The sequence below is a fragment of the Chinchilla lanigera genome, unplaced genomic scaffold (genome assembly GCF_000276665.1).
Source record: "Chinchilla lanigera isolate Chin_1 unplaced genomic scaffold, ChiLan1.0 scaffold00062, whole genome shotgun sequence".
Lineage (NCBI taxonomy): Eukaryota > Metazoa > Chordata > Mammalia > Rodentia > Chinchillidae > Chinchilla > Chinchilla lanigera.
Genome location: NW_004955463.1, coordinates 14476028 through 14500685, shown reverse-complemented (window position 1 = coordinate 14500685; position 24658 = coordinate 14476028). Strand labels below are relative to the sequence as shown.

The 24658-nt window shown below is 46.3% G+C and overlaps 1 protein-coding gene across 5 annotated transcripts in view; it reads right to left on the bottom strand.

Moving 5' to 3' along the window:
- The window catches only part of Plekha2 (pleckstrin homology domain containing, family A (phosphoinositide binding specific) member 2), a 62300-nt gene that overhangs the window by 24489 nt on the left and 13153 nt on the right, over positions 1-24658 (bottom strand). For 4 of the 5 annotated variants that reach the window (XM_005398458.2, XM_013521516.1, XM_013521517.1 and 1 more), the window contains 4 exons: positions 13974-14030; positions 10332-10388; positions 3720-3768; positions 2054-2151 (listed from right to left, as the gene is read on the bottom strand). In XM_005398458.2, the coding sequence (XP_005398515.1) occupies positions 2054-2151; positions 3720-3768; positions 10332-10388; positions 13974-14030 (261 nt within the window). The remainder of the gene's footprint in view (positions 1-2053; positions 2152-3719; positions 3769-10331; positions 10389-13973; positions 14031-24658) is intronic. The other variant, XM_005398461.2, reaches the window with a different exon arrangement.

Genomic DNA, 24658 nt, shown 5'->3' with positions numbered 1-24658 from the left:
GGCCCTTTCATCTTCCAACCTTGGGGCCTCAGCAGGTCCCCTCCCACTCCCACATCCTACAGCCGCTGCTCTGTGAAGCCAGAGAAGAGGCAGGAAAAACCAGATAGTTAGAGCATCTCCACATTCAAAGCACAATAGAAAGACAAGTACCGGGGGGAGCAGCTCCATGGTACAGCACATGCCTAGCATATTCAAAGCCCCAAGTTCAGTCTCTCGCACCAAAATAAAGACTTTTAAATAAAGGGACTCGGGGTATAGCGCAGCGGTACAGCCCATGCTTAGCACGTACAAGGCCCTAGCCAGAATCCCTAGCACCAAGAAAACACAGAAGGGAGGGACACAGAGGGAGGAGAGAAAGAACCTGCATGCTGCCTTGCAGGCTGTCCAGCACAGTTTACTAGCAAGAAGAGGCCAGAACCCAGGAGGAAACTAGCCAGGTGTGGTGGTGCTCATATGTAATTCCAGCTATGTGGGAGGCTGAGACAGGAAGATCACAAGTTTGAGGCCAGTATGGGCATAAATTAGTAAGACCATGACTCAAAATACAACTTTAAAAAGGCTAGGGTGCAGCTCCAGGGTAGACCACTTGTGCAATATTCACATGGCCCTGGGTTCCACCCCCAGTACCATATCCACACATATATAAAAGGAGTACATATTAGTCACTGAAGGAAATCCCAAATCCTAGAAGATGCAAAATCTCCCCAACATGAGAGAAGAAAACATTCACTAAGTCAGCACTCCAGAACCCTGAACACAGACTAACACCCAGAGTGTAGGAGTTAGCAGGAGCCTTCCACACCTGCCCAACTCACTCCTTCTTCACAGGTTTGCCAAGGTTTATGTGAGTGAGAAGCTAACCTGCTAACCTGCTTACCCGACTAAACTGCACTCTAGCTGGCTCTAGCAACACTGATATTAGATGGATGTACAGACTTCATCTATTAATTTATTCACAGCAATCTTACTCTGCCCTGGGACATAGGCATTACTGGAAGTCAGTAAATGTAAGCACTTCTGACTAGACAATACACAAATTCAAACTCTGAGCAAATGAGCCAAGGTTTCTAAGTCAAGAGCCTCCCTGACTTGCTGGTTAAAGGTTTAGGTTTTTTTCCCCTAAAGCATACAGCTTTTGCTTGGGTTGGTAAGTGTCCCCCAAAGGCCGTGTGTTAAAGATTTGGTCACTGGCCCGTGGTGGTGTTGGAGCATGATGGAACCTTTAAGAAGTGTAAAACAGCAGGTGGAGGTTAGGTCACAGGAGCATGCCCTTGAAGGGGATACTGGGACCCTGCCCCATCCTGTTTCTCTTTGCTTCCCAGCTACCATGAGGTGAACAGCTCTCCACCACATACTCCTGCCATGATATGCTGCCATGCCACAGGCCCAGAGCAACAGGCCAAGCACCCATGGACTAAAACCTCTGAAACTATAAGCCCAAGTCAACCTTCCTCCTTATAAGTTGATTAGGTGGGGGCTTTTTCCATAGTGATTGATGGAAAGCTGACTAACACAATTTTCCTTTTCCTTCCTTTTCACCCTTCTCCTTTTCTCTATTTCTAAGGAAGAAGAAAATGACCTTTCATTAGCCAAATCAAGGACAATGAAAATACGCAGAACAGTCCATGAAGTTTCACAAGGCTTTTAAATGGAAGGCTTTTCCAAGACAGACTGGTGGATGGCCCAGCCTAATCTTCCAGGTGACTTTTAAAGTAGGGAAAGTATCTCATAAGCCAGGAAAAATATTCTCATATCCTTTTCCCTTACTCTGTTCTCTTAGTCAGCAATCTACACTCTGCATCACCCTGGCCATGACCGACTAGGAGCCCCTCCCAGGAAGCTCAAAGGGGACACCCCATAGACTTCCCCTTGCGCCTGAGTCAAACTCAAGCTCTTGGGTCGACTTGTGGTTGATCAGCCAAGGACAAGAGGCTGGGAGAACTGAGGCTGGCCAGGGAGCCTGGGAAAGGCCAGGCTGCCATCTGTGGCCAGGCAGGCCACAGTGGGGAATGGACACTTTTACATCCAAAGGGAGAAGAAACCACACACGTACAGTGATCTTGCTGGCGTGGTTCAGGGCTTCAACCCAGTCCTTCAGGTCCTTCTGGTCATTGGCTTGAAGAAAATATCTCTGCGACAGGGCATTGATAACTGTAAAGACAGAGGAGCGAGAAATTCCCACATCAGAAAATACGTGACACAACAAGACCCACAAAGCTAAGGTGTCTGAGTGCCAAGATGGGTAATGGCCACTAAGCAGGTCAAGAGATCCCTTAGAATGTTGTCCTCTGCATGGTGATTTAAGAAGCAGCAGGCCACACAACTGCCTGTTCTTTCTCCCATCTTTAAAACTAAGGTTATCCCTCTGGCCACAAGAACACAACCTGACAGGAACAGCAGCTGTGACGTCTGCTCTGCCATCAGCAGGACGCCCCCACGAACCACTTCCTAGCAGTGCTAACAGATTTACCGTTGTGATGACACATATGTAATTTTGGACCTAGTACTTTGATTTTTCACGGGCAGACCAGCTTGGGTTACAAACCTTGTTGGTGGCTGGGAAATGGAACAAAGCTTGCCTGAGACCAAATCTGTGACCTTGGCCTTATTTGCAATCAGTCCTTTGCTCTGAGCATTCCATTCAGTCAACAGTTTACTTCTAGGTTTACTATTATGATAGATATGTTTACATCTGCTGATCAGAAAATCTGAGAATCAGTTTGGAGCTTAGCAGTACTTGAAAGAAATGGGAGAATGACAGCACCAAAGAAGTTTGAACCAATCCAAAGCTGAGGAAGGGGAGCGCAAGGGGCTCCTGCATTCTACAAGCAAAAGTCTGAAGAATTGGACTTAAAGTAGAAGGGGTAGACACAGAATCCATTAGCTTCATTTGTTCATTCAACAAATACTTACTGAGTGCCCACTATGTGCCAGGAGCTATTCTAAGCACCAAGGGTGCTCTAACACCACAGCAGAGGAGCAGCCCTGCTCTCGTGACACACACAGAAACTATGTGGCAGCATCTGTCATGGCGTTGAGTACCACTCCACACACACAGTGGGCTCCAACAACAGTTCAATAACTAACGCATCAGATTCACTAGCAATTCAGCGACCAGAGGCCTCCACTAACTGGCTCTGCTTCCTAGTCATCCCCTGACACTATCTATTCAGCAACAATGAGACTCGCCATCACCTACTCCTTCTCTTCTACTGGCCCTTCCTGACCCTGCCACCCCCTATCCTAAGTGTCCACCTTTCCTACCACATCATTTACTGGGTTTTGTTTGTTTTGTAGTACTGGGGACTGAACACAGGGTCTCACTAACATCGCTAAGTTGCCCACTCTAGACTCAAACTTGCAATATTCCTGCTTCGGCCTCCCAGAGTACTGGGATTCCAGGCATGTGCCACCATAACCAGCCATTCCTCAGTTCTAAAATGAGGGTTCCCAGAAACTTCTATAGATTTTTTGCACCCTCCCTGTGGTATCAAGAAAAGGGAAACATTACTAGTCCTTGTGCATCTATCCTTATGCTGGGAAGAATCTTCACAGCAAGAAGAGGGGGAGGCAGTATAATGACGTATGATTTACATCTTCTCACACACACACATACACACACACACACACACACACACACATGATCACAGGACTTCCTCTGTTCAAAGAAGGAAGTTGCTACCTGAGTATGTGTGAAGCCATCCCAGTTCTATACTTACCAAAGCAAAATGGAGTTTTTGGTTTCTGCTTTGGGGTAGCGACGCTCACCTACATAAAATAGAAAGAAAGAAAGAAAGAAAGAAAGAAAGAAAAAGAAAGAAAGGAAGGGAACATGAATGTGTTTCTGCTGGCACTAAAAACTTTTCACTGTGAAATTTTTCATACACCAAAAGTACATCAAACATACATACTTATTAGTCGTGTTTTTACATTTTAAGGAATAACAATGGAGAATCCTACACTTTTACTTCAATTAAGAAATAGGCATTTTCACCCTGTCTTAGAAGCCTTTTGTGCACCCCTCCCTGACAGAATACCCACATCGAAGGAATATCCACTGTCTCAATGTCTGGGTTAATGTTTGTCTTTGTGAAAAGTCACCAAGAGATTCTGACAAGATTCTCTTTGGCCCACAGGCCCTGGTCTGGTCCCATTCACATTGCCAACTCTCTCTTCCTTGAACATCTCCAAACTGTGGGTGGGGTCACTACAAATGCTTAGATTCCAACTGCAGCACTCAGCAAGAGGACACAGCGGCCACTGGATGTGTTTGGACACTGAGCAGCTCCCTTGAGAGCTACTGTGACCATGTGAATGAGCACTTCCCCTGCCCAGAGAAGGACCCATGACAGAGAGCCCCCTAGTTATTTTGGGCATGACCCCGAGACAGTAGAAGTCTTTTCATGGCTCCCGTGGCTCTAGCTCACCTTGTTTTTGCAGTTTTCCCTCTTGCATGTACATTCCCAAGAACCTGCATATACGAGCCCACATTGTTCTGGTTCAAACAGCTCTTACTCCATTCTATGCCCACAAGGATTCAGTGGCTGTCCTTGAATTGGCTGAATTTCAGGAGCAGCTCTCCATCCCTATACCTAGGAGCTCTTAGGAGCTCCAGGGACCTATCCACATACTGTCATCATCCTCCCCTGGATACTATTCCTTCAATCCCCTTCCCAGGCAAAAATTAATGTTCCTTTGCCAGGTGCAGTACTGCACACCTGTAATCCCAGCACATTAGGAGGCTGGGGCAAGAGGATGGCAAGTTCAAGCCCAGCCTGGGCAACTGTGTGAGACCCTGTCTCAAAATTTAAAAATTTTAAAAGGCTGGAGATCTGGGCATGGTGGCGTATGCCTGTAATCCCAGCACTCAGGAGGCTGAGGCAGGAGGATCATTGTGAGTTCGAGACCAGCCTGGGCTGCAAAGTCAGCTCAAGGCCAATCTGAACTGCATAGTGAGACCATCTCAAAAAAAAAATTAAAAAATTAAAAAAATAATAAAAGGCTGGAGACATAGTTCAGTGCCAAGGCCCTGCGTTTAATCCCCAGTACCACAAAAAAAAGCAAAACAAAAATCTCTTCATAGCTCACTGTTGCTGGGGTCTAATAATGACTACCGCAGGAGGCAGATGTTATCTAGGTTCTTGCTCTTGATCTTAAGTTTTTTCTTATAGACCTTCCCAGATTCCTTAACCAAAATTATTACTGCCCAATTACTCAAACAGGAACTGAGGTAGCAACCTATAAAAAATCAAAAAGACAGGCAGTACAGTCTCAACCCACAGGTATGTGACCTCTATTTCATGTTCTACCAAATAAGGGATAATGATATCATGTTCTTCCAGGGTTGATGTGAGTATGTAGCTAAGGCACTTACCCACCCTGTCCTACAGAATCTAGTCATTCAGGGAGGGACAGTTCGCAGCTTCTGATAATGCACAGCTTCTGATAATGCATTTCTTTAACAAACCCACTCCACACAAGAATACAGCAGTGCCACCCCAGGAACTATGAACAAAATGCTGACAGCCCATGAGCAAAAATGTGTGAGACCTGAAAAAAAAAAATGCCTGGCTTCTAACATACAGAACAGAGGGGGAACATCCAATGTTAACAAATATTTAAATAAATGTTTCCGTAACATTATGCCTTACTGACAACTATTTAACCAAATGCATACAAGATGTCACATTAAATCAGCTTCACTAATGTTTTCATTAAGCATTCAAAACATTTTCATTATATTTGAAAATAATTTGTAGCAGACAGCTTAGTTCACAAGAATTCCTGTGTGTGTGCAAGACGACTGCCTAGAGACTGGGGATAAACCAGGTGCGCTGCTCACAGCCAATCAGTCTCACCTAAAGAGCACCCTTTCAAGTACTCTACAGGTGAACAATTAGATGTGTTTTTTTCATATAGCACAGAGAGGTTTATTCTGGCTCAGGGTTCTGGAGGTATAAAGCTGAGGGCCCACATCCTGAAGTGGCAAAGGACACACATGGCGGGAGATGGGAGTATGCATGAATTTGTATGTCCAAGCTGTTCTACTTCACAAGAGAAGCTAGTGCACTTTGGTATGTTTACCATGATGTGAGGCCTATACAAAACGTAAAGATGTAAGTAAAGGCAAGCTCACAGATCCTGAGTTCAGATTCAAACTACACAAATTCCACCACATCTGCACAGGCAGGACGCTGGCACCCGGTGGTCACAGTCCTAGCTCCATGCCATCTTGTTTTCTGGGGTTTTAGTAAGGCCCACAGTGGACACCTTGACCCTGTTTGGTCTCACATGCCAATCTGTAGTGACTTGTTTTCTTGGTCTTTCCTTCAGCATCTGTGATCCCACACATCCTCCTGGCCATAATCCCATCCCCTGCTTGTCCTGTGCGTGGCTTCTGCATAACCCTGAGCATCACAGAGCTGCTCTGGCCACCCTGGCCCCCAGCACCCACCCATCTCATGGTGCCCCTTCTCATCCAGCTTTAGAGTGGCACTGAAAAGCTGGGCACATAAACATGCTCTCTGGTTTACTAAGAAAATCATCCCTTTTCTAAGAAATGTCTATTTATCACTGATCGGAGAGTGCTGCTGGCTGATGTGCTTGCCCTCCCTGGATTAGAAACGGTTCGCTCTGCCTACAACTTCGTAGCCAGTCCTGTGACAATACTGACCATGTGCTCATTATGGATAGAGAGATACACATGGGTGCACACACGCACATCTACAACATGCCTCAATGCCTCACGGTTTATCACAGAAAGATAATTTGGTAAAGAACTCATTGGCAAACTAATGAGGTCAGCTCTCGCTCTGGCCTGACTAGCTATGTAGCAAGGGTTAAGGCCCTCAGTGTCTCCCATCAGCTCCCTAGTGAAAATACTTTCCTCTTTCTTAGAGTCAGAGAACAGCAGGGGAAGAAAATGAAAGTCCATCTACCCGTTGCTGTGCCCCACAGAGAACGGCCGAACAGCATTCTTTCTCATTTTTTATGGAGATACAGCTTTGGCCTCTCCCTGAAGCCCTGCTCACCCCAGTGGGGGCTGTGATCCCCCACTGCCCACCCCACCGGCCAGGGGTGACTGTGACAGGTGGTCACAGCGTCCTCAGATAGGGCGGCAGAACAGAGGCCCACACACGGCAGCGTGGCTGCTAACCCGTAAGGATCCTGGCAGTGGGACTCAAATGAGGGCGCCAAGCACAAGCATTTCACACCCCGAGGTGGCCACAGCTGAGGCACGGCACAGCAGTGGTTGGCTGGCACGTCCTGTCAACACACCAACAGGGACAGACAGCTGGGGATATGACGAGGGGAACAGGCATGGGTCACCCACCAGTGACGCAGACAGGGCTGCTGCACAGTACAACAGACGCTCAGGAACTGCTCTTATCAGATCAAATGCAGACCACAGAGGCAGCAAGCTCATCGGTATCAGGGCACCACTGGGGTCAGCCCTGCCTGCCAGCCCTTGGCCGGAAGTAGAGCTGGGCTCCTCTGACAGCAGAAGCAGCAGCCAAACAAGGTCTTAAGAGAACTGCAGGCTCTGCCCCAGTGTCTGGGGTCACCTTGCCTCTTTATGCAGTAAGAGTAGGGGAGCAAGCCAAGTATACGGGCACATGCCTGTCCTCCCAACACTCTGGAAGGCTGAGCTAGGAGGACCAGAAATTCAAGCCCAGCCTGGGCAACTCAGCAAGACCCCGTGTCAAAATTCTCAAAAAATTAGTAGGACTGGGTATGCAGCTTAGTGCACAGGTTTTGGGTTCCACCTCCAGTACCACTAATTAATAAATACCCCAGATGGCTGGAATGGGAGAAAAGGGCCATGAGGCAAGGAAGGAGGGTGGGTAGGTGGCACCAATTGCCAGCTTCAGTGATATTCCTGGTAGTTGGCCCAGGAAGAGGTTCTGCTGCAATGGCTGTCCTGAGGGACATCAGACCTGGCATAGGCATCTCTGGTTTGCCTCTCTAGGAAACCACATGCTGGTCTCCCTCTTGCCAACACTGACTCTCTGCAGACACCTATGGGATCCAAACAGAGAGGCCATGTGGCCCTGGCTAGTCACCTCCCACGGGAGCGAAGACCTATGGGGGAACAAGAAACATCCCGAGCCAGGCAGAGCATTTCAAACCTGTAAGCCCCACACTGAGAGGCTGAGGCAGGAGAACTGAAAGTTGGAGCCCAGCCTGGGCAACTTAGCAAGTCCAACTAAAAAAGTGAAAAAGGGCTGGGAATGCAGCTCAGTGTGAAGGCCTTGGGTTCAAGCCCTAGTACTGGGAGAGAAAAATGGGGAGAGGGAGAGGGAGAGGGAGAGACAACGGGACCGCCGACAACAGAACACCAGCACCAGGGCTAAACGCTTTGCTGGGAAAACCCCTGCCTTTTGGCTTTGGGTCAGGTAGGAGTTAAAGGCTCTCAGCTTGCTGTAACCTGACCCAGCAGCAGCTGTGGATATTGCAAAAGGCCCGTGCAGAAACACAGGCCCCATCCCAGGAAGGGCCGAAAGTCAGGTCATCTTTTCTAAATGAGGCAGCCTCCAAAGCAGAAAATACTAAAAACCCTCATCTGAGCTGCATTTATAAATCATGATTCAGCAGGAGATTATATTCACTCTTCCCTCCCCGCAAAGTCTTTCCAAACCCTCTCAAACAGGAGAGTTTCAGCGTTCATTTTTTACAGGCTGTCTGCTCCCTGCTCTCTCATTCCTTTTTCTGGAGAAATGAGCTCACAGCGCGATGAGGACAGGACCGGGAGGTAGGCAAGCCCAGGCCTCAGGCTGGGCTGGCCTGGCCTGGGGAGGCGACCACAGTCTTACCACAAGGCATGCACAAATTGCCCACAGCTGTGCTAGCACAGCCAGCCCCTGCAGCCTTCCCTCTTCCCCTGAGGCTATGTCTTCTCTGTCTCCTGCACTCCATGCTGCCCACTATCATCTGCCTTTGCACCGGGCTGTAGCTGCCAGGCTCTACCCGCAGTCTGCAGCTCAGGTTGCCTGGCCAGTCCTCCTGCAGCTGGGGCCCCTAAGGACGCCCTCCTGAGCAGCGGTGAGGATGAACACATGGCCCCTGAAGTGTGTTACCAGATGGACAGGGCCTGCTCAGCTCTGTGACCCTTGGGGGGCCCACAGGGCAGAAGGTGGGCAAGGACACAGCGGCCCCCAAGATGCTTGCGGGGAGGGCTGCGTGGGGAGAGCAGCTCTTCCTGAGCTGCAGTGCTGGCTGGGTGCCACCTGGCTCTCCTCTCTGTACAAAGCGTTCCTCTTTCTGGGGAGGTGCTCACTCCCTTGCCTTTTTATCACTGCTGCATGGCTGAGCAGCAGTGGTGCCTGTCCCAGGGAGGGGCTACTAAAAGCAGCTGAATTCAGCAGTTACTGTGGGCATCATTAAACAGCCCCCACCCCAAAGCCTGGCAAAGAAGAGGGAATGCGCTCCCCCCCATCAGTGCAAACTGGACCAGGGCAGGGCCCATCAGCTGCTGGCCAGACTCTCAGCAGTTATCTGGTTGCTGAATTCGGTCCAGGCACATACGAAGCTATTCCCTGGGCTTTCTTAGCCTTTCCTTGGCAGGCATCCTATCCAGGTGGCTGATACAACCCTGAGCTGCTGCAGTTGGATCCTTTGGGAGAATCCTTTACAGCTCCTGGATTTGTGTTCCTTTTTGTACCAGTTACCAAAAAGTTTGCAACATCCCAGTCCTACTCCCTGGTCGATTACCATCTACCATTTCCTATTGGGGAAGCATGTCATATACTACCATAGTTTGGGTGTGAAATGTCCCCCACAGACCTGTTCCAGGCAGGGTACCCAACTTGGGGCTACTGGGAGTGGTGCAGCCTTTAGCAGTTAGGGTGTAGTGGCAGGTGGCTGGGAGGTGCACACGGAGGGAGGGCATCATGGAACCTCAGCCTCTCTCTCCCTCTCTGGCTTTTTCACTTCTGGGTCACGAGATGAGTGGTTTCATTCTGCTATCTACTTCCACCATGATGTGCTGCCCACCTCAGGGCCTAAGAGAAACTGGGCCAACCCCTCATGGACAGAACCCTAAAACTGTGAGCCAAAATAAACCTTTCCCTATGTAAGTTGATCTCAGGTATTTGGAACAGGTACAGAAGGCTGACCAATATAGAGACAGTGGTCCACCCTTCAAGAACCACCTAACCACTCCTGCACCCACCTATCAGCAGCAAATCCTCCAAGGGCAGTGAGGGTGGGGAAAGGTAGCACTGTAATGTCATGGAATATCCCCTAATGCTAACACCCCAAGGATATGCCACTTACTTCCTCATTTAGCTACTTGGAGAACATGGATTCCCAGGATGCCAGACCAACATTACCTTTGAGATGTAGGTCAGCTGCAAAGATCCAACAGCTCCAGCCCCCACTGCCAGGTTCTGAAAGACACGTTGTTCACATTAAGAAGGACGCTGCACAAGGTAATGAAAACAGCACTGGGACAGAAGACCAAGACATGCATTCAGCTTATGTCACTTCTGGTCTTGAAACCTTATTCAAATCATATCTACTTTGGCGCTCACTTTCCTCTCACCTGTAAAACAGTGATGATAATAGTTCCTGGACTACAATTCCAGTGACAATAATTCAGATTTCCTGATGGAAACTTGTATTGTTAACACTACCCCTCACCTTCCCTATCACAGTGAGTTATTCTAGGGCAGTGGTCAAAATGTGTGCTCCACCATTTGACTGTCATGTTCCTTAGCCTCAGTTTTCCCTTCTGTAGAAACAGGGACAACACAGGTTGAGCATCCCTTCCCTGAGATGCTTGGGACTGGAAGGTTTGGGATTTCAGGACTTTGTTCTGAATTTTGGGATATTTACATATACAATGAGAAATGCTGGGGATAGGACTCTAGTCTAAACACAAAATTTCATTTATGTTTCATATACACATTATATACCCAGCCTGAAGATAATTTTATATATTATTTTTAGTGCACCTATATTTTGACTGCGACCAATTCTCATGAGCTCAAGTGCAGAATTTATGGCAACATTCATAAAGTTTTGAGTTTTGTTTTTCTTTTTTTTCTTTCCTTTGATACTGGGAATCAAACCCAGGACCTTGCACTTGCCAAGCAGGCACTTGTGCCACTGAGCCATATTCCCAGTCCCAAAGTTTTGAGTTTTGCAACACTCAAGATTTTGGATTTCAAATTAGGAACATCTAACCTTGGATTTCAGTTGTAAGGGTAAGTTCATACATTTAAGAGCCCTTGGAATTATCCTTGGTACACAGAATACTTGTTAGAGTACTTGTTAGCGAAACAAGTGCCAGCTGTTAACTTTTTTCTGCTAATTGCTCTGATTTCAATGGTTTTATCCTGTTTTATACCATTTCAAAATTCTTTTCATAACTGTTAGTTATGAAACTTAGTTAACAAACTGTCAGTTAACAAACTCAGACAATAAATACAGTGGTACCTCAGTTCACAAACTCAATTCTCTCCACAATTTTGGTCACAAATCGAACTGGATGAGAACCAAATCAAATTTCCCCATAAGATCAACAATGAACCTAACCACTGAATTTGATTCGGTTCTCTTCCAACTCAGTTTGCAACCAGAATCATGGAAAGTATCAAGTTCATGAACCAAGGTACCGCTGTACAGAAATAACAAATATATCTGTTAGCTTATGTCACAGGACTGTCCGAGCACCAAATGAAACAATGTCTGTGCACTAAAAAACACTAAGTAAATACACTATTAAAATAACAGAGAGGGCTGGGGATGTGGCTCAGTGGTAGAGTTCTTAACTTGTATGCGTAAGGCCCTGGGTTCAATCCCCAGCACCACCACCACCCCCCAAAAAACCCCAGGAGCTCACAGGCACCATGTCTGACAATATTTCTCACCTTGGCATACCCTTGGCTTTCTCATCTCTCCATGTAAGGGATGAAATAATGGAGACATAGGGACATTAATAAACCATGGTAAAGGCCAAGGTTAGAAATCACAGCTGTGACATTTTCAGTATATAACTTGGAAAACCCATTCCCCCATCAACCTGAGAATCAGTTCCTGGTGACCTCTAAAACTGTGGCCAGTGGTCCACCAGAAAAACCTGTGAGTCCCCCACTACCCAGGGTTATCTCAAAACAATAAAAAGTGACAAATTTTAGATCATGAAAATTTAATAAACTGACCTAAGGATTAATAGAGTAATGACTGATCATTCCAGGAGAGGGTCCTAAGAAATGTCTTAGGTAGGGAAGAGTCCTAGCCCCAGTCATCTAAACCAACATACACCTCTGGAACAAATACAGTATGTGAAATTTCCTGTTCATAAGAAAACGGATAGGGGTAACACAACAATAAAAGGATTCCATCTGCTCCTTGTTCAAGTGAGGTAGGAAATCTAAAAACTGTCTTTGATGTCCTGGGGATGTAGTTCTATGGTACAGCACTTGCCTAGCAGGCATCATCCCTAGCACTGCAAATAAAGAAATGAAAGCTGCCTTGAAGTAACCAAATTAGCGTTTAAAGTGGAGGTGATCCAGTTTACACTTTTACTTGTGTTTACACACTTTTTTTCATTTCATAGCTACTTTTTTTTTAAAAGGAAATCTCTATGAAGTTGACAAAGACAGGCTTTGTTACTCCAAAAGAAAGACAGGTAGCAAAGGGGTATTCCAGGTTCTCAGAAGTCATAAGTGACAGACACCCACTGGAGGGGACTGTGAACTGCTCAGCAGACGCAGCTCTGCTCAGTTCCCAGATTATCAGGCAGGTCCACATTGGCCTGGCCTTGTGGCCAAGGGCTCCAGGACATGGGGAGCTGGGAGCCTGTGCCTGAGTCTGGACATCTGTCCCCACCCTACTGTGCAGTCCAGGAAGGTGACTTGTGAGGGAAGGGATTTGTCCAAGGTCATGAAATTGGCAGCAGAGCCTGAAAGAAAGCTTAGTTCTCCTGGTTTCCGCACTGATGCCCTGGAAGCTGCATGGTATAATTTTAAAGGCTTGAGCTGTTGGAATTCTAGCTGTGACATTAACATTCCCTGACTGGAGGCGAATTTCTTTTCCTATAAAATAGAGATAATAAGCCCTGTGTCATAGGGTGGTTGAGAGAATTACATGAAAATACACAGTGAGAGCCCAGCGCATGGCAGCGCCTGTCCCCCTCCACAGGGCTAATTACACGACTTGAAAGCCAAGGCTCAGGGCTACTCTTGCGTAACTCTCCTCATCCCAACCACAGCCCAAAGGCCTCCAGGGCCCCATCTGCAGTTATGAGTGATGAAGTGGGACTGGGGGAACCATGTGGGCTCTGACCCACATATAATGACAGATGGGGCTGATCACATTTCAACGACTTCATCCCTCCTTCATCCCTCGAAGCCCCTGGAGGCTGCTCCACCCTTCTCCCCAGCCTCCTTCCAGCTCAGAAAGCTGAGGCGAGGGCCCAGCTTCCCAGGGGTGGGGAGCAAGGGTCCTCGATGCACCTACATCCTTTCCTCAGCTCCAATGTAGCCCTTCTCCATCATAAGAAGCCAGGAAAATTTGAGGAATGTCTGAGAATACTGCTTCCCAGCCACTTCCCTCCCCACTGGGGAAATGGATGACAGAGGGGAAAACAGATCAAGGATTCTTGAGCATTGACCCACAGTGACACTCAGTGTCCACTCCAATTATTAGGCCTAAAAGACTAATGGTGACAGCTCGTTGACAGGGTGTCACAGAGGCAGCCCGAGACAGACATTTCCTGCTCAAGGAAGGAGGTGCTAGTGGGCCTAAAGTGACGCCTGGATGTCAGATGTCAGGACAGGAAAGCCAGGAATCAGAAGCACCCTGGAGGGACATAGTGTCACAGCTGGGCCTGCAGCCACAGGCACTGCCTCCCCTGAGCTCACCCAGATAAAGGAGCACTCGGGATCCTCTTTCAGAGCAACCTCTGCACCAACTGCAGCCTGCCCTGACATCCAGGCTCAGAATTTTCTCTCTAGTCCAGTACTCACCAGAACCCTTGGGGAGCTCGTTTTCAAAAGTAACACTCCAGCTTCACCTGCAGAACACTGAATCAGAATCAAGTGGAACGTGATCAGAAGATATGCATTTGATGACGATCCCCAGTGACCCTCAAATCGGCCCAAGTTTAAGGACAGCTAGCTAGGTGAGGTGGCACACAGCTGTAATCCCAGCCACTCAGGAAACTGACACAGGAGGATCAAAATTTCAAAGGCAGGCTCGGCAACTTAGGAAGAGACTCCCCATCTCAAAATAAAATTTTAAAAGGGCTGGGGAGTAACCTAATGCCTTAGCATGGGTTAAGTCCCTAGTGCTCCTCACTAGAGCAAAAAAAAAAAAAAGAAAAACACACAGAAAACAAACAAACAAACCAAAAACATCCAGCTGGCTAATAGGACAAAAATGAGCCCTGGATATTATACTGGTGTATATTTTTCTGCGGGTTTATTTCTCTTCTTACTAGATTGGCAGCATACTGGGGACATGACAGGGCCTGCCAAGATGAAGGCATCTCAGCAGATCTGGAGTAAAGACAGAGGTTGATGGGAATACCCTGAATTTTTATTACTCTATTTCAGTGCTGCAAATGGAACCCAGATCCTTGAGGAACTAAGCACAAACTTTTTTTTTCTTAAGGGGGAATATATTCTAGAAGGCTGTTTATGTGAATCACCTGGGGATAATTTTCCAAATTGTTTTTAATTGCTACATAATCATTACACACACTTAGAAGTACAATGTGACAATTCAATACATGTGTACAATGTGTAATGATCAGATCAGGACAACTGGCATATGACTACCTCAGACAGTGATCAGTTCTTTGTGCTGGGAACACCCAAAATCCTCTCTACCAACTATTTTGAAATATATAATTAGTTGTTATTAACCACAGTTGCCCTAATATGCCATAGAACCTGAGGAGATTCCCCACACACGCTGGGGATTGAACCCAAGGACTTCACACTGAGCTCCAGCTCCAGCCCTTTGTTTATTTTTTATTTTGAGACAGAGTCTCTCTAAATTGCCTAGGATGGGTTTGACCTTGACAGCCTCTTTTTTCAGCCTCCCAGACTGCTGGGATTACAGGCCTGCACCACCAGACCAGGATAGAATCTGGGGAGATTCTTAAAACCAACAAATACTCAGGCTTTGACCCCACAGGTTGAAGTGGTCTGGGCCAGGGCCCCGCACCTGTGTATGTTAAAACCTCCTAGGGACGCTGCTTTCCACCAAGCTGGAGGAGCTGGCTGCAGGTCCCGGCTGGCCCTGCTGACCACACGTGCATACCCAGCCACTGGGGAGAGATGAGGCCACTCCCAGTTCACAGATCAACCCAGATACTGCAGCACCATCAGCAATCAGGGAGGTGGAAGGGGAGAGTGGGGCAGCAGGGTGGGAAGAAAAGCCCTGCATGCCACGCATGGCTGGCAACTACCCTTGCGTGAGGATGGCTGTGAGTCAGACATAGCCTGGGTGTTTCTTGAACTTCTAAATTTTCTAGAACAGTGTAGGGCACAGGAACGGTTCCTGTTCACGGACAGATGCTGCTGTAAAGACACTGCCAATGCTCTGGATTTTGCTCAAGAGCTCTTCTGCCACTAAGGACCTTGAAGTAGCCCACTCCCCTAAGTGGAAGGTCCATGGTCTTTCTCTCCCATCATCAAGGAAGGAGCCAAGATGCCCACAAAAAAACACACGCATCTCTCATGCAAGTCCTTTTCAAGAAACAGCAGCATTTCTTGAAGTAGAAAATTATGCCTATGTGACTTCTTCTTCCACCCCCACCCCCTCGTGACAGTAACAAAGACCACAGAAGTGACTCAGAGAGCCTCACCGATCATAAAGTTATAGAACCTCAGTCCTAAGAGTTTCCATTGCTACCTCTTCCTTCAGCACAGGAGGAACTCAGTGAAGACAGAGCTCATAATGCCCCAGCTGGAGAAAGGAAGATGAAAACAACCATGGCCTTAGAGCCTGCTCTGCGCCATTCGGCCGGCTCAGTATTTTCACATAGCGTCTCATCATCTCTACAATCTCGTTTTACAGAAAGGCAAGAAGCTAAGGATCCACCAGGTGAAGTAATTCTCTCAAGGTCACACACAGAGGTACAGTCAAGCCAGTACCGGAGCCCAGCCTTTCCCGATTCCCACATCCTTTACTGCACTTTTCTTTACGTCACACCACCTCCCCTGAGACTTTATCTAAGGGTTGATTATCAATGAAAGGTAAATACAAGAGCAGGACCAGCAGGGTTATACTAAACAAGGCCCTGTTACAGTTGCCTAAGCCGGGTTGGGCAGGAACTGGTCCAGCTGGCTCTTGAGTGCCAAACTCCCAATGAAAGGGGGAAGGATTGATGCTAGCCATCAGCAAGAAGCGCAGCTTGCTGGCTTAGCATCGAGGAGGAGAGAGGACGGAATCCACATGGCAAGGCCAGAGCTGGGACATAAGCGGCTACCGTTGCCGGGACGCTGAAACCACAGCTCAAGTCGCCAGAAAGTGGGAGTCCAAAGTCCCTGGGAGGAGCTCACCTGTGGAGAACAGCATAGTGGGGCTATAAGAAGGGGCACAGCCACCTGTCCCTACACCTTGGCCCTCCCCCTGGCACAAGCAACAGCCAATATCAGGACTCCAGGTTGCGGTTTTACTGACTATAACAGGGCCCAACACCTCATTCCTCTCCCTTGGGGTCCGCTTCCAGACAGAACCTGAAACATGAGGCGCCCATCATACCCTCCCCACTGTCCAGTGCCCTGAAGGAAAAGCCAGTTCTGCATCACAAGCTGCTGTGGTGTTTCACGCTCCCGTTCTGTGATCGGGGCGTCTTCTTTCTTCTGCCATATGCCAGCGCCTGCTTTGGACAGCCTGGGCTTCGTGCGGCGCGCGTCTATGGCCACCACAGGTCGGTTCTCTGCTGCCCCTGCTGTGGTCCACAGACCGTGAGCCACAGCCTAACCTCGTGCCCACTCCTCCGCCCCTTCGTCCACGCAGCTTCTCCACGTCTGCCTCAGACTCGGCGCCCTGTCCCCTCCGCCCTCCAATCCGTTCCCCGCCACCTCCCCATCTCCCTCAGCGGCCCACATCCTCTCCTCAGTCAACTAGCTACTACAGTTTTTAAAAAATCTTCTTAAAATATATTTTTATTACCACATATTAATTTTACAAAATACTGGGTTTCAGTGTGGCATTTTCATATGCATATAACGTATTTTGAACATTCCTTCCCTTAAACACCCCCTCCCATCCCCCTATTCCCTTTATCCTTGTCCAGTAATAGTCTCCTTTTTTATCTTAATGACTTGAAATTTATTAAATTTAAAGGAATACAGCTAGGCACATAAATTATCCTAAAAGTCTGTGTCTTTCAACAAATGGAAAATTACACTGTTAAAAAATAAGTTGAAGCAACTTAATGTGGCTTAAGGTTATTTTCATGTATATTGTTTATTTTAAATTAAGTATTAGCAAAACATAATACGGAAACATTTATTTTGATGTTTTCCCTCCCACGGTATCCTAGTAAAAATACATCTAATATTTTTTATAGTTAGCTTACAGGTTGTCAAACAATGCCAATTCATTTTATCAGCCTAAAGAAACTAAACGAAATAAGTTCAAAAATAATCATCATGCATTTACAAAACAACTAGTCGACTATTTGCTGTTCAGAGTCAACTAATATTATTGAGTACTTCTTACTTTCCAGGACCCAAACTATGTTTGTTACCTTATGAAATTCTCAAAACCATCATTTCAAGCAAATAGTAGTATTTTTACTTAACACATGAGAAAACTGAGAATCACACTGATGGGAATTGAGTCAACACCACAGGTAACAACATATGTAGGTCTGTTGGCTGCTAATTTCCAGGAGACACATCTATTTTCCCATACTGTTAACACAATACTTGTGTGTGTGTGTGTGTGTGTGTGTGTGTATGTGTGTGTGTGTTATGAAGGATTGAACCCAGAGCCTTCATACTGAGCTATATTCCCAGCCCTTCTTTAGTTTTTATTTTGAAACAAGGTCTCATTAAGTTGCCCAGGCTGGGTTCAAACTTGTGATCCTCCTGCTTCAGCCTCAGAAATAGAGCATGCACCCCCATGCTCAGCTTTACATCTTATTTTCTTATATTTGTGTGGATATAAACAATATTTTTATTTATATCACCATCATTTCTCTTTTTTAAGAAAACAACTTTTTGTCTCCCTAAGGTCATCACTGCCACTTTTCTATAATTTCTTGCTTCTAAACTTTAATGTTACGTAGAAACAGAAATATAGAGTATTAAATAGTGTTCTATTATTTGGGATTTAAAGTATGACAAATACACACACTTCAAAAGCTACACTGATTAAGAAATATACACTAGGATTTCTGAAATAGACTCATATCTATTTAAAATTAGTCTCATCTAAGTTTTTGGCTTATAAATTTATCTTTATTAACTACAGGAAATTCAGAAGCCTAAATGGCTATGTATGGTGATGGTCACTTATGTATAAGCAAGTAGTAAGCTTCTGATATTTTTCTCTACCTTGGTCAGCCACCAGCCTGCCGTTTTTCCTTCCCATGGCCTTTGAACCTGTCCCTTCCTCTCAGTTACCCCACCTTGCAATTGCAGGCATAGCACGGAGCTATGACAAATTCCCAACTGTTCCCATCTTCCTATCCACCCAAATGTCACCATCAGAACAACCTTTCTTAAAAGCAACATCTCTGTAGCACTTGAGAGCTTCTCAGAGCATGTTCACATGGTGTTACTTAACAATTTCACAACAACTGTGTCACAAAGATCGTTAACGCCATTGTCTGATATTACTGCAGCTCAAAAACTGGATGCCTCTTTCCCTAACAAATTCATTGTACCGTCCCGGGCTCAGCTGATACTATGAAAATGGTCAAGCAAAGTCCAACATGCAAACCCTCTCTAAAACACACAATAGCCTGCTTTGCCTCAGAGACACAATTTCAATAAGGAGAAAAGGCCATTCTTTTATACATAATTAGATCCATAACTATAGAGAGGTATATATTAACAAACAAACGTTAAAGGTTAAAGTGTAAAGCCAAATATAACAATATAACCAAAGACAAGTTTTAAGAAAACAGAAGAGTCACCATCATAGTTTTGCAATAGTAAAACTTCTGCTAAATTTCAGAGCTCCAAGTTCTTTACCTGGTTGGACTTTGATACCAAGTCATACCAATCTTAACACAACTGCCTCAAAGTGCAACATATGCATTTGAACCCAGGGCCTCATGCACACTAAATACATGTGTGCTCCACTTCTGGGCTAAAATGCCTATCCCTTAATTTTTTAAAATGTAGGTAATGGGGTTATAGAACAAAGGCTGCATAAAAATAGAATTACTACAGTATGGAGCTTTGGAGACAGTATTAAATGCTTGATGGAATTTTGTTTTATTTGTTTTTTGTGGTAATTCTATTTTCACACAACCTTTGTTTTATAACAGTATTACCTAAATTTTAAAAAATTAAGAGCTAGGCAAAAAAAAAAAAAAAGCTAGGCATTTTAGCCCAGAAATGGAGCACGCATGTATTTAGTATGCATGAGGTCCTAAAAGCACTCATTTAATAATAATTTTACCTTTAGCAGAGTTTGTACTTTGTAAAACTATAGTCCTACTGCTTAAAAGTTTCTTTGGGGATTTTTTTCAACCCAAAGGAGTCTACATTCTTATTTTGGTGAAATATAGACAAAGCACCTGAGCAATCATGTGTCAACACAGCTTGTGAACATACAAGTTACACAAATCCATGAAGTTTAAAAAAAAACCTCAACAAAGAATTGATAATAAAAGATTTTTTTAAAAAACTAAAAAATTGTGCCCAAATAATTGCTGAAGATCTGAAGGTTACCTTGATGCTTAGACATGCAGAGAATATCTCCAAAGAGATACAAAAGAGACAGGCGGTCCTGGCTGCCTCAGCCCAGGGACAGGGTGGCAGCAGGATTAGGGAGGGAGGAGGTGCTTCCATTAGGCCTGTTCTCCTGCTCTTCTACATGGAATTTTGTGTAAATACTGCCCACATTTAAAAAGAAAGTTATTTACTGGTTCTTGGCATTTGGACAAGCTAAAACATATAATGCAAAAACCTTGTAAATATTGATGGATTTCAGCCAAACTATGTTTAAAGAGGCTTCTGGTACAGAAAACACAATTTTTGTAAAAACACCAATTTTTGCCTAGCCTTTAAAACAATAATATGGTTCATTATAAATTATATATTAATAGAATCTCCTCCCACACTTGTGTATTCTTTCCACTAAAATGCAGCCAAATACCCACGTTGTTCTCAACACTGCTAAGGCTCTTTGCCCCCAGTAATGGAAAGAACTGCTTTCAGCTTATTTTAGAGACCGAGAGACAGAGAGGAAGAGAGGGAAGGAGGAAGGAGGGCTTTCATTGGGGTCCCGGGTTTACAAGGAGAGCTGCAACCTTTTGAGGTATTATGATGACCCATAATTACATCACGGCCTCTGGAAAGTAAAGTCATCTAAGTATTCTTTTAAAAAAAGATGCACCATATAGGGTAAATCTGACAAGAACAACGATCTAGTACAATATTCTAGTGCAATATTGTTTCCATGCTTCTGTTTACCCCTGTTCAAGGCCATATAATTTAGTCTTGCAATTATAATTACATAGCCAAGTGGGCATTAGAGAGGTTGAATGTCAGCTTTGCTGTGCAACTAAAACCTAGTTCATTACTCTGTAGGTTACTGTGATAAAGTGGAGCAGCTCTAATCAAGGAATTTCATCTCCTCTACCACGATAGGGACCAACATTAAACTCCAACTGCTGGGGCTGGGATGTAGCTCAGTGGTACAGCACCCGCCTTGCATGGATAAGGGCCTGGGTTCAGTCCTCAGCACCACCACCACACATACAGCTGTGTCACATCATAGTATCGTCTTAAGGAAAATCTAAGCAGTGCTTTGCTTCTAATCAAGAATTATTTGTTTGTACTGACCAAATGAGTTGGCTCTAGAAAGGTTGGTTGAACATTGTACCTATAGTCAACAACGTGGCATTGAAAGAGTAGATCTCATGTTAAATATTCTTACTTCAATAAAAAAAAAAAAGAGCTATTTGTTTACTTGATGCTGCCAGCATATTGGCTTTTAGATGCATTAGCCAAATCAGTGGCCATGATCAAAAATACTGAAACTTTCCATTCAGAGGGTCCTTTGCAGTTAATGGGCTCCGTCTTCAGTTTGGTGTCCTCAAATGCCTCTGTGGAAAACTTGGATTCCTTTCACACATCGGTTAATCCTGCCTGACATCCAAGGCTGTCCCGGATCCATGCTGTGCTTTGCCTGTGACACTTCCCCACCACATGGCCATTGGCAGACACTACCCCTGCTCCCACATAGTTTCACCTCTGCCCCAGGGAACCACCTTGGGCCGCTGAAGGCACGCTGCCCACACTTCCCGAGCTGCACAGTGCATGTGCAGGGCAGCACACGGCAGCCCCGCTGTCTTGGGCTTAACTCACCCCAGAGCTCCCACAGGCCTCAGCTAAAACTTCCCCTGGTGACTCAGGCCTGCACTGCTGGCCTCCTGACAGGCCCAGAAGGAGCATTTCCTTAAGAAAGACCTTACCCACAAACCCTTGCACTGGACCTGACTCCTCCCGAAGTCTTCTTCCCAGGAGCCCAACCTTAAGCACCCTCTACCGTCCTAATGACCTCTGTTCCCCCTCTTCCTCTTCCACCATGCTTAAGACAAGTAGGCATAATGACCAAGTGAGACCCTGTACATGAAAACGCTTCAAAGCCTGCAAATGCGCTGCACATGTGAGTAATATGTGGCAAGAATCACTCTAATTTCAGCCACCCTTCAAGAGCTGGCTCTAGTGTCACCCCTCCACAAAGTGGTGTCCAAGCTCTTCCTGCCTCTTGTGTGCTAATCTTCCAGTTCCCCACTGGCAGCATGGACTGTCTCACTCACTGTTGCGGCCTCAGCGTCTGTGGCTTTGCTCGGTATCTGACACACAGGCCAAGTTTAGTAGGTATGTGTTGGGTGATGCTGCTAAGCTCTAGGGTCTCCCTCTTCTCAGGCCTTCAGGAAATGAAGGGCTAGAAGTCCTGAAGAGGATCCTCTGGAGTGTCCATATTCCAGAAGAGAAATCAACCTTCCTCAGACACAAATCAACTGAGTTACAGAACCCAGTTTGCAGCCTTGCTCTCATCTCCCAGGCCTGACATCTTTCCTGATGAGTCTGCCTCCAGGCCCTATCACGTCCCCTTGGTGAAGCAGCAGAGGTCTACAGCAACTCCTAATCCCACAAGCAGAATGCTGGCATTTGATAACCGATGGTCCCGAGGCAGGAGGACTGCCTCAGCCCAGGAGTTGCACAGTACCCCAGACAACAGAGCAAGGGATTATTGAGGGGATTTAATGAGATAATATATGCAAAGCATTTCACATAATTGCTGGCATGTGCTAACCACTCAGGAAGTATCAGCTGCACCAGTGAAAACAGCAGTAGAGACAGGAGTAGCAGAAACAGGCCCAGGGCATACCACCTACCAGGTGGGTCAACCAAGCAAAGATCAGCAACCTGGGTTCAGAAATCTTGCTTATTAGGTGGCTTATTTGGTCACATTAGTGACCAAAGGAGTCTCAGTGCCTCTCTCCACATCCCCAGGGTGGCCCCGTCTACAGGCTTCCATTTGGTTTTGGCCCTGTCTCCAGTCCCAGGAGAGCTGAATCAAACACTCTGCACCTCCTGAGCACCTGCTCCTGACAGTTTCTTTCCCTGTTCTCCCTTAGTTTGTTCATTCATTCATTCATTCATGCATTCATGCATTCATTCACTCAGTGAGCAAACATTTATCCAGCACCGAACACAAGGCTCAAAAGCTAACACAGATGAGCTCTCTGCCCTCTGGAACCTACAGGCTGAGTCTTCCAGCTTCTCTGTCTTCATCAGAGACTGCCTCTTCAAGCCTTTCTCCTTTCCAAAAAACCTGGAGATGACTGTCTCACTATCAGCAAGCACTGCCGGGGAACCGGAGCTGGCTGCCAGGCTGAGAATCCTGGCTCTGCCACATTCTTATTATGTAACTGTACGCAAATTTCTTCTCTCTGCCTCACCTACTTTACCTTTAGAATGAGGATGGTAATACCTACCAGTTGGACTTGCTGTCAGTACAAAAACCCAGTAAGTTGTGGTCAGCACCTAGGGATAAATGTTCACTAATACTACTTCGCAGTTTACCAAAGCATCCATTCTCAAGTCTAGAGTGTTGCTTGACCGTGAACACTATGAAGACCCTAAGAACTAAAGAAGTAAAAAGTTCTGAACTGTCGCTATGTCACAGCAAGTCTCCTCCTTCGGGGGCATATGTTGAGCCAGCTGAAATCTATACCTTCCTGGAAAGATGTGAAGAAGCCCTAGCAGTGGACCAGGATCCCTACCCCACCTCTAGTCCTATTCCCCACCCTTGGTGATAAGCTCTGTCCCATGACTCAAACTCAAAGGGGGTTCCCACAAAGAGCACCCCAAGATCCCAGGGTCAGAGGCAGGGAGGCTGCCCTGAGCAAGAAGACAGGCACTGCTGCAGCGCCTGACCCACAGAGCCCAGTCAGGTAGCCTGAGGCTCAGCATCAAAATTAGAGCAAGTTCCAGCCCCAAGTAACAATAAAATTCCAGCTCAGAATGAGGGAAATGAACAACTAGCAACATCCAAGGTACCAGACAGTGTCCCTGTGGTCCTGGAAGACCAGTCAGTGACAGCAAGACTCTGTAACACAAGGTTTGAAGGAAGGCCCAATTCTCCGGAGAGGCAGCTGGTTTCCCTAAGCAAGAAGATGTGTGTTCAGGGTAGTTCTACTGGGGAAGCATGGTGGGAAGCAGATAAATGAAGACAAAAATCCATACAAATTCACTGAGCTAACATGACAGGTGAGTAGGAGAAGAGACCCTCATCCCCAGTGCTTCTCCTGGTGAGCCAGAAGTGAAGTCTACTGGCAACAAAGACTCAATTCCCAGCCCCTTCAACAGCAGTGAAGAAGACCTTCAATTCTTTTTCCCTGTACAATGCATCTGCTGAGCCAGAGGTGGGCATCTGCACAGAGCAAAGGCAGCGAAAACTGAAGCAGCAGGGTCTGAGGCAAAGTAAGACCAAGCCATAGTGAGACACAGCAGAGGGTGGAGTGTCCAGTGCAGGATCCAGTCCGGATGCTCAGAGCTTCAAATGACAGTAAGGCGCTGGTTTCTCAGGGAAGTGGGGTGATGCGGGGGCAGAGCTGTACTGAGGGCTGTCTTCCAGGAGAAGGGAATTTGCAGCAGCTGACTTTCTGCATATGCTTTCTGCATCTATAATGTTTTCTCACTCAGCTATCAAATGCAGAAGACAAATGCCAAAGGCCTCCAGAGGACTAGCCCCTGGACAATGACCTCAAGGTTCACAGGACTGTTCTTTGCATAGCACATCTTAAAGCACAAATCTATCCCCCACCACTCTGACCTTCCTCTTCCCAAGCCTTAGAACAGAACCAAATCCCGGCCCACATACCTTCCTCCGTCCCCACTTGGCTGCAATCCCAGTACTCAATACCAGAAAAAACAACAGAAACAAAACATGAACTCCCAAAGAGGAATTTTTCCCAGATCAGTGATGGTTCCAGGGACCC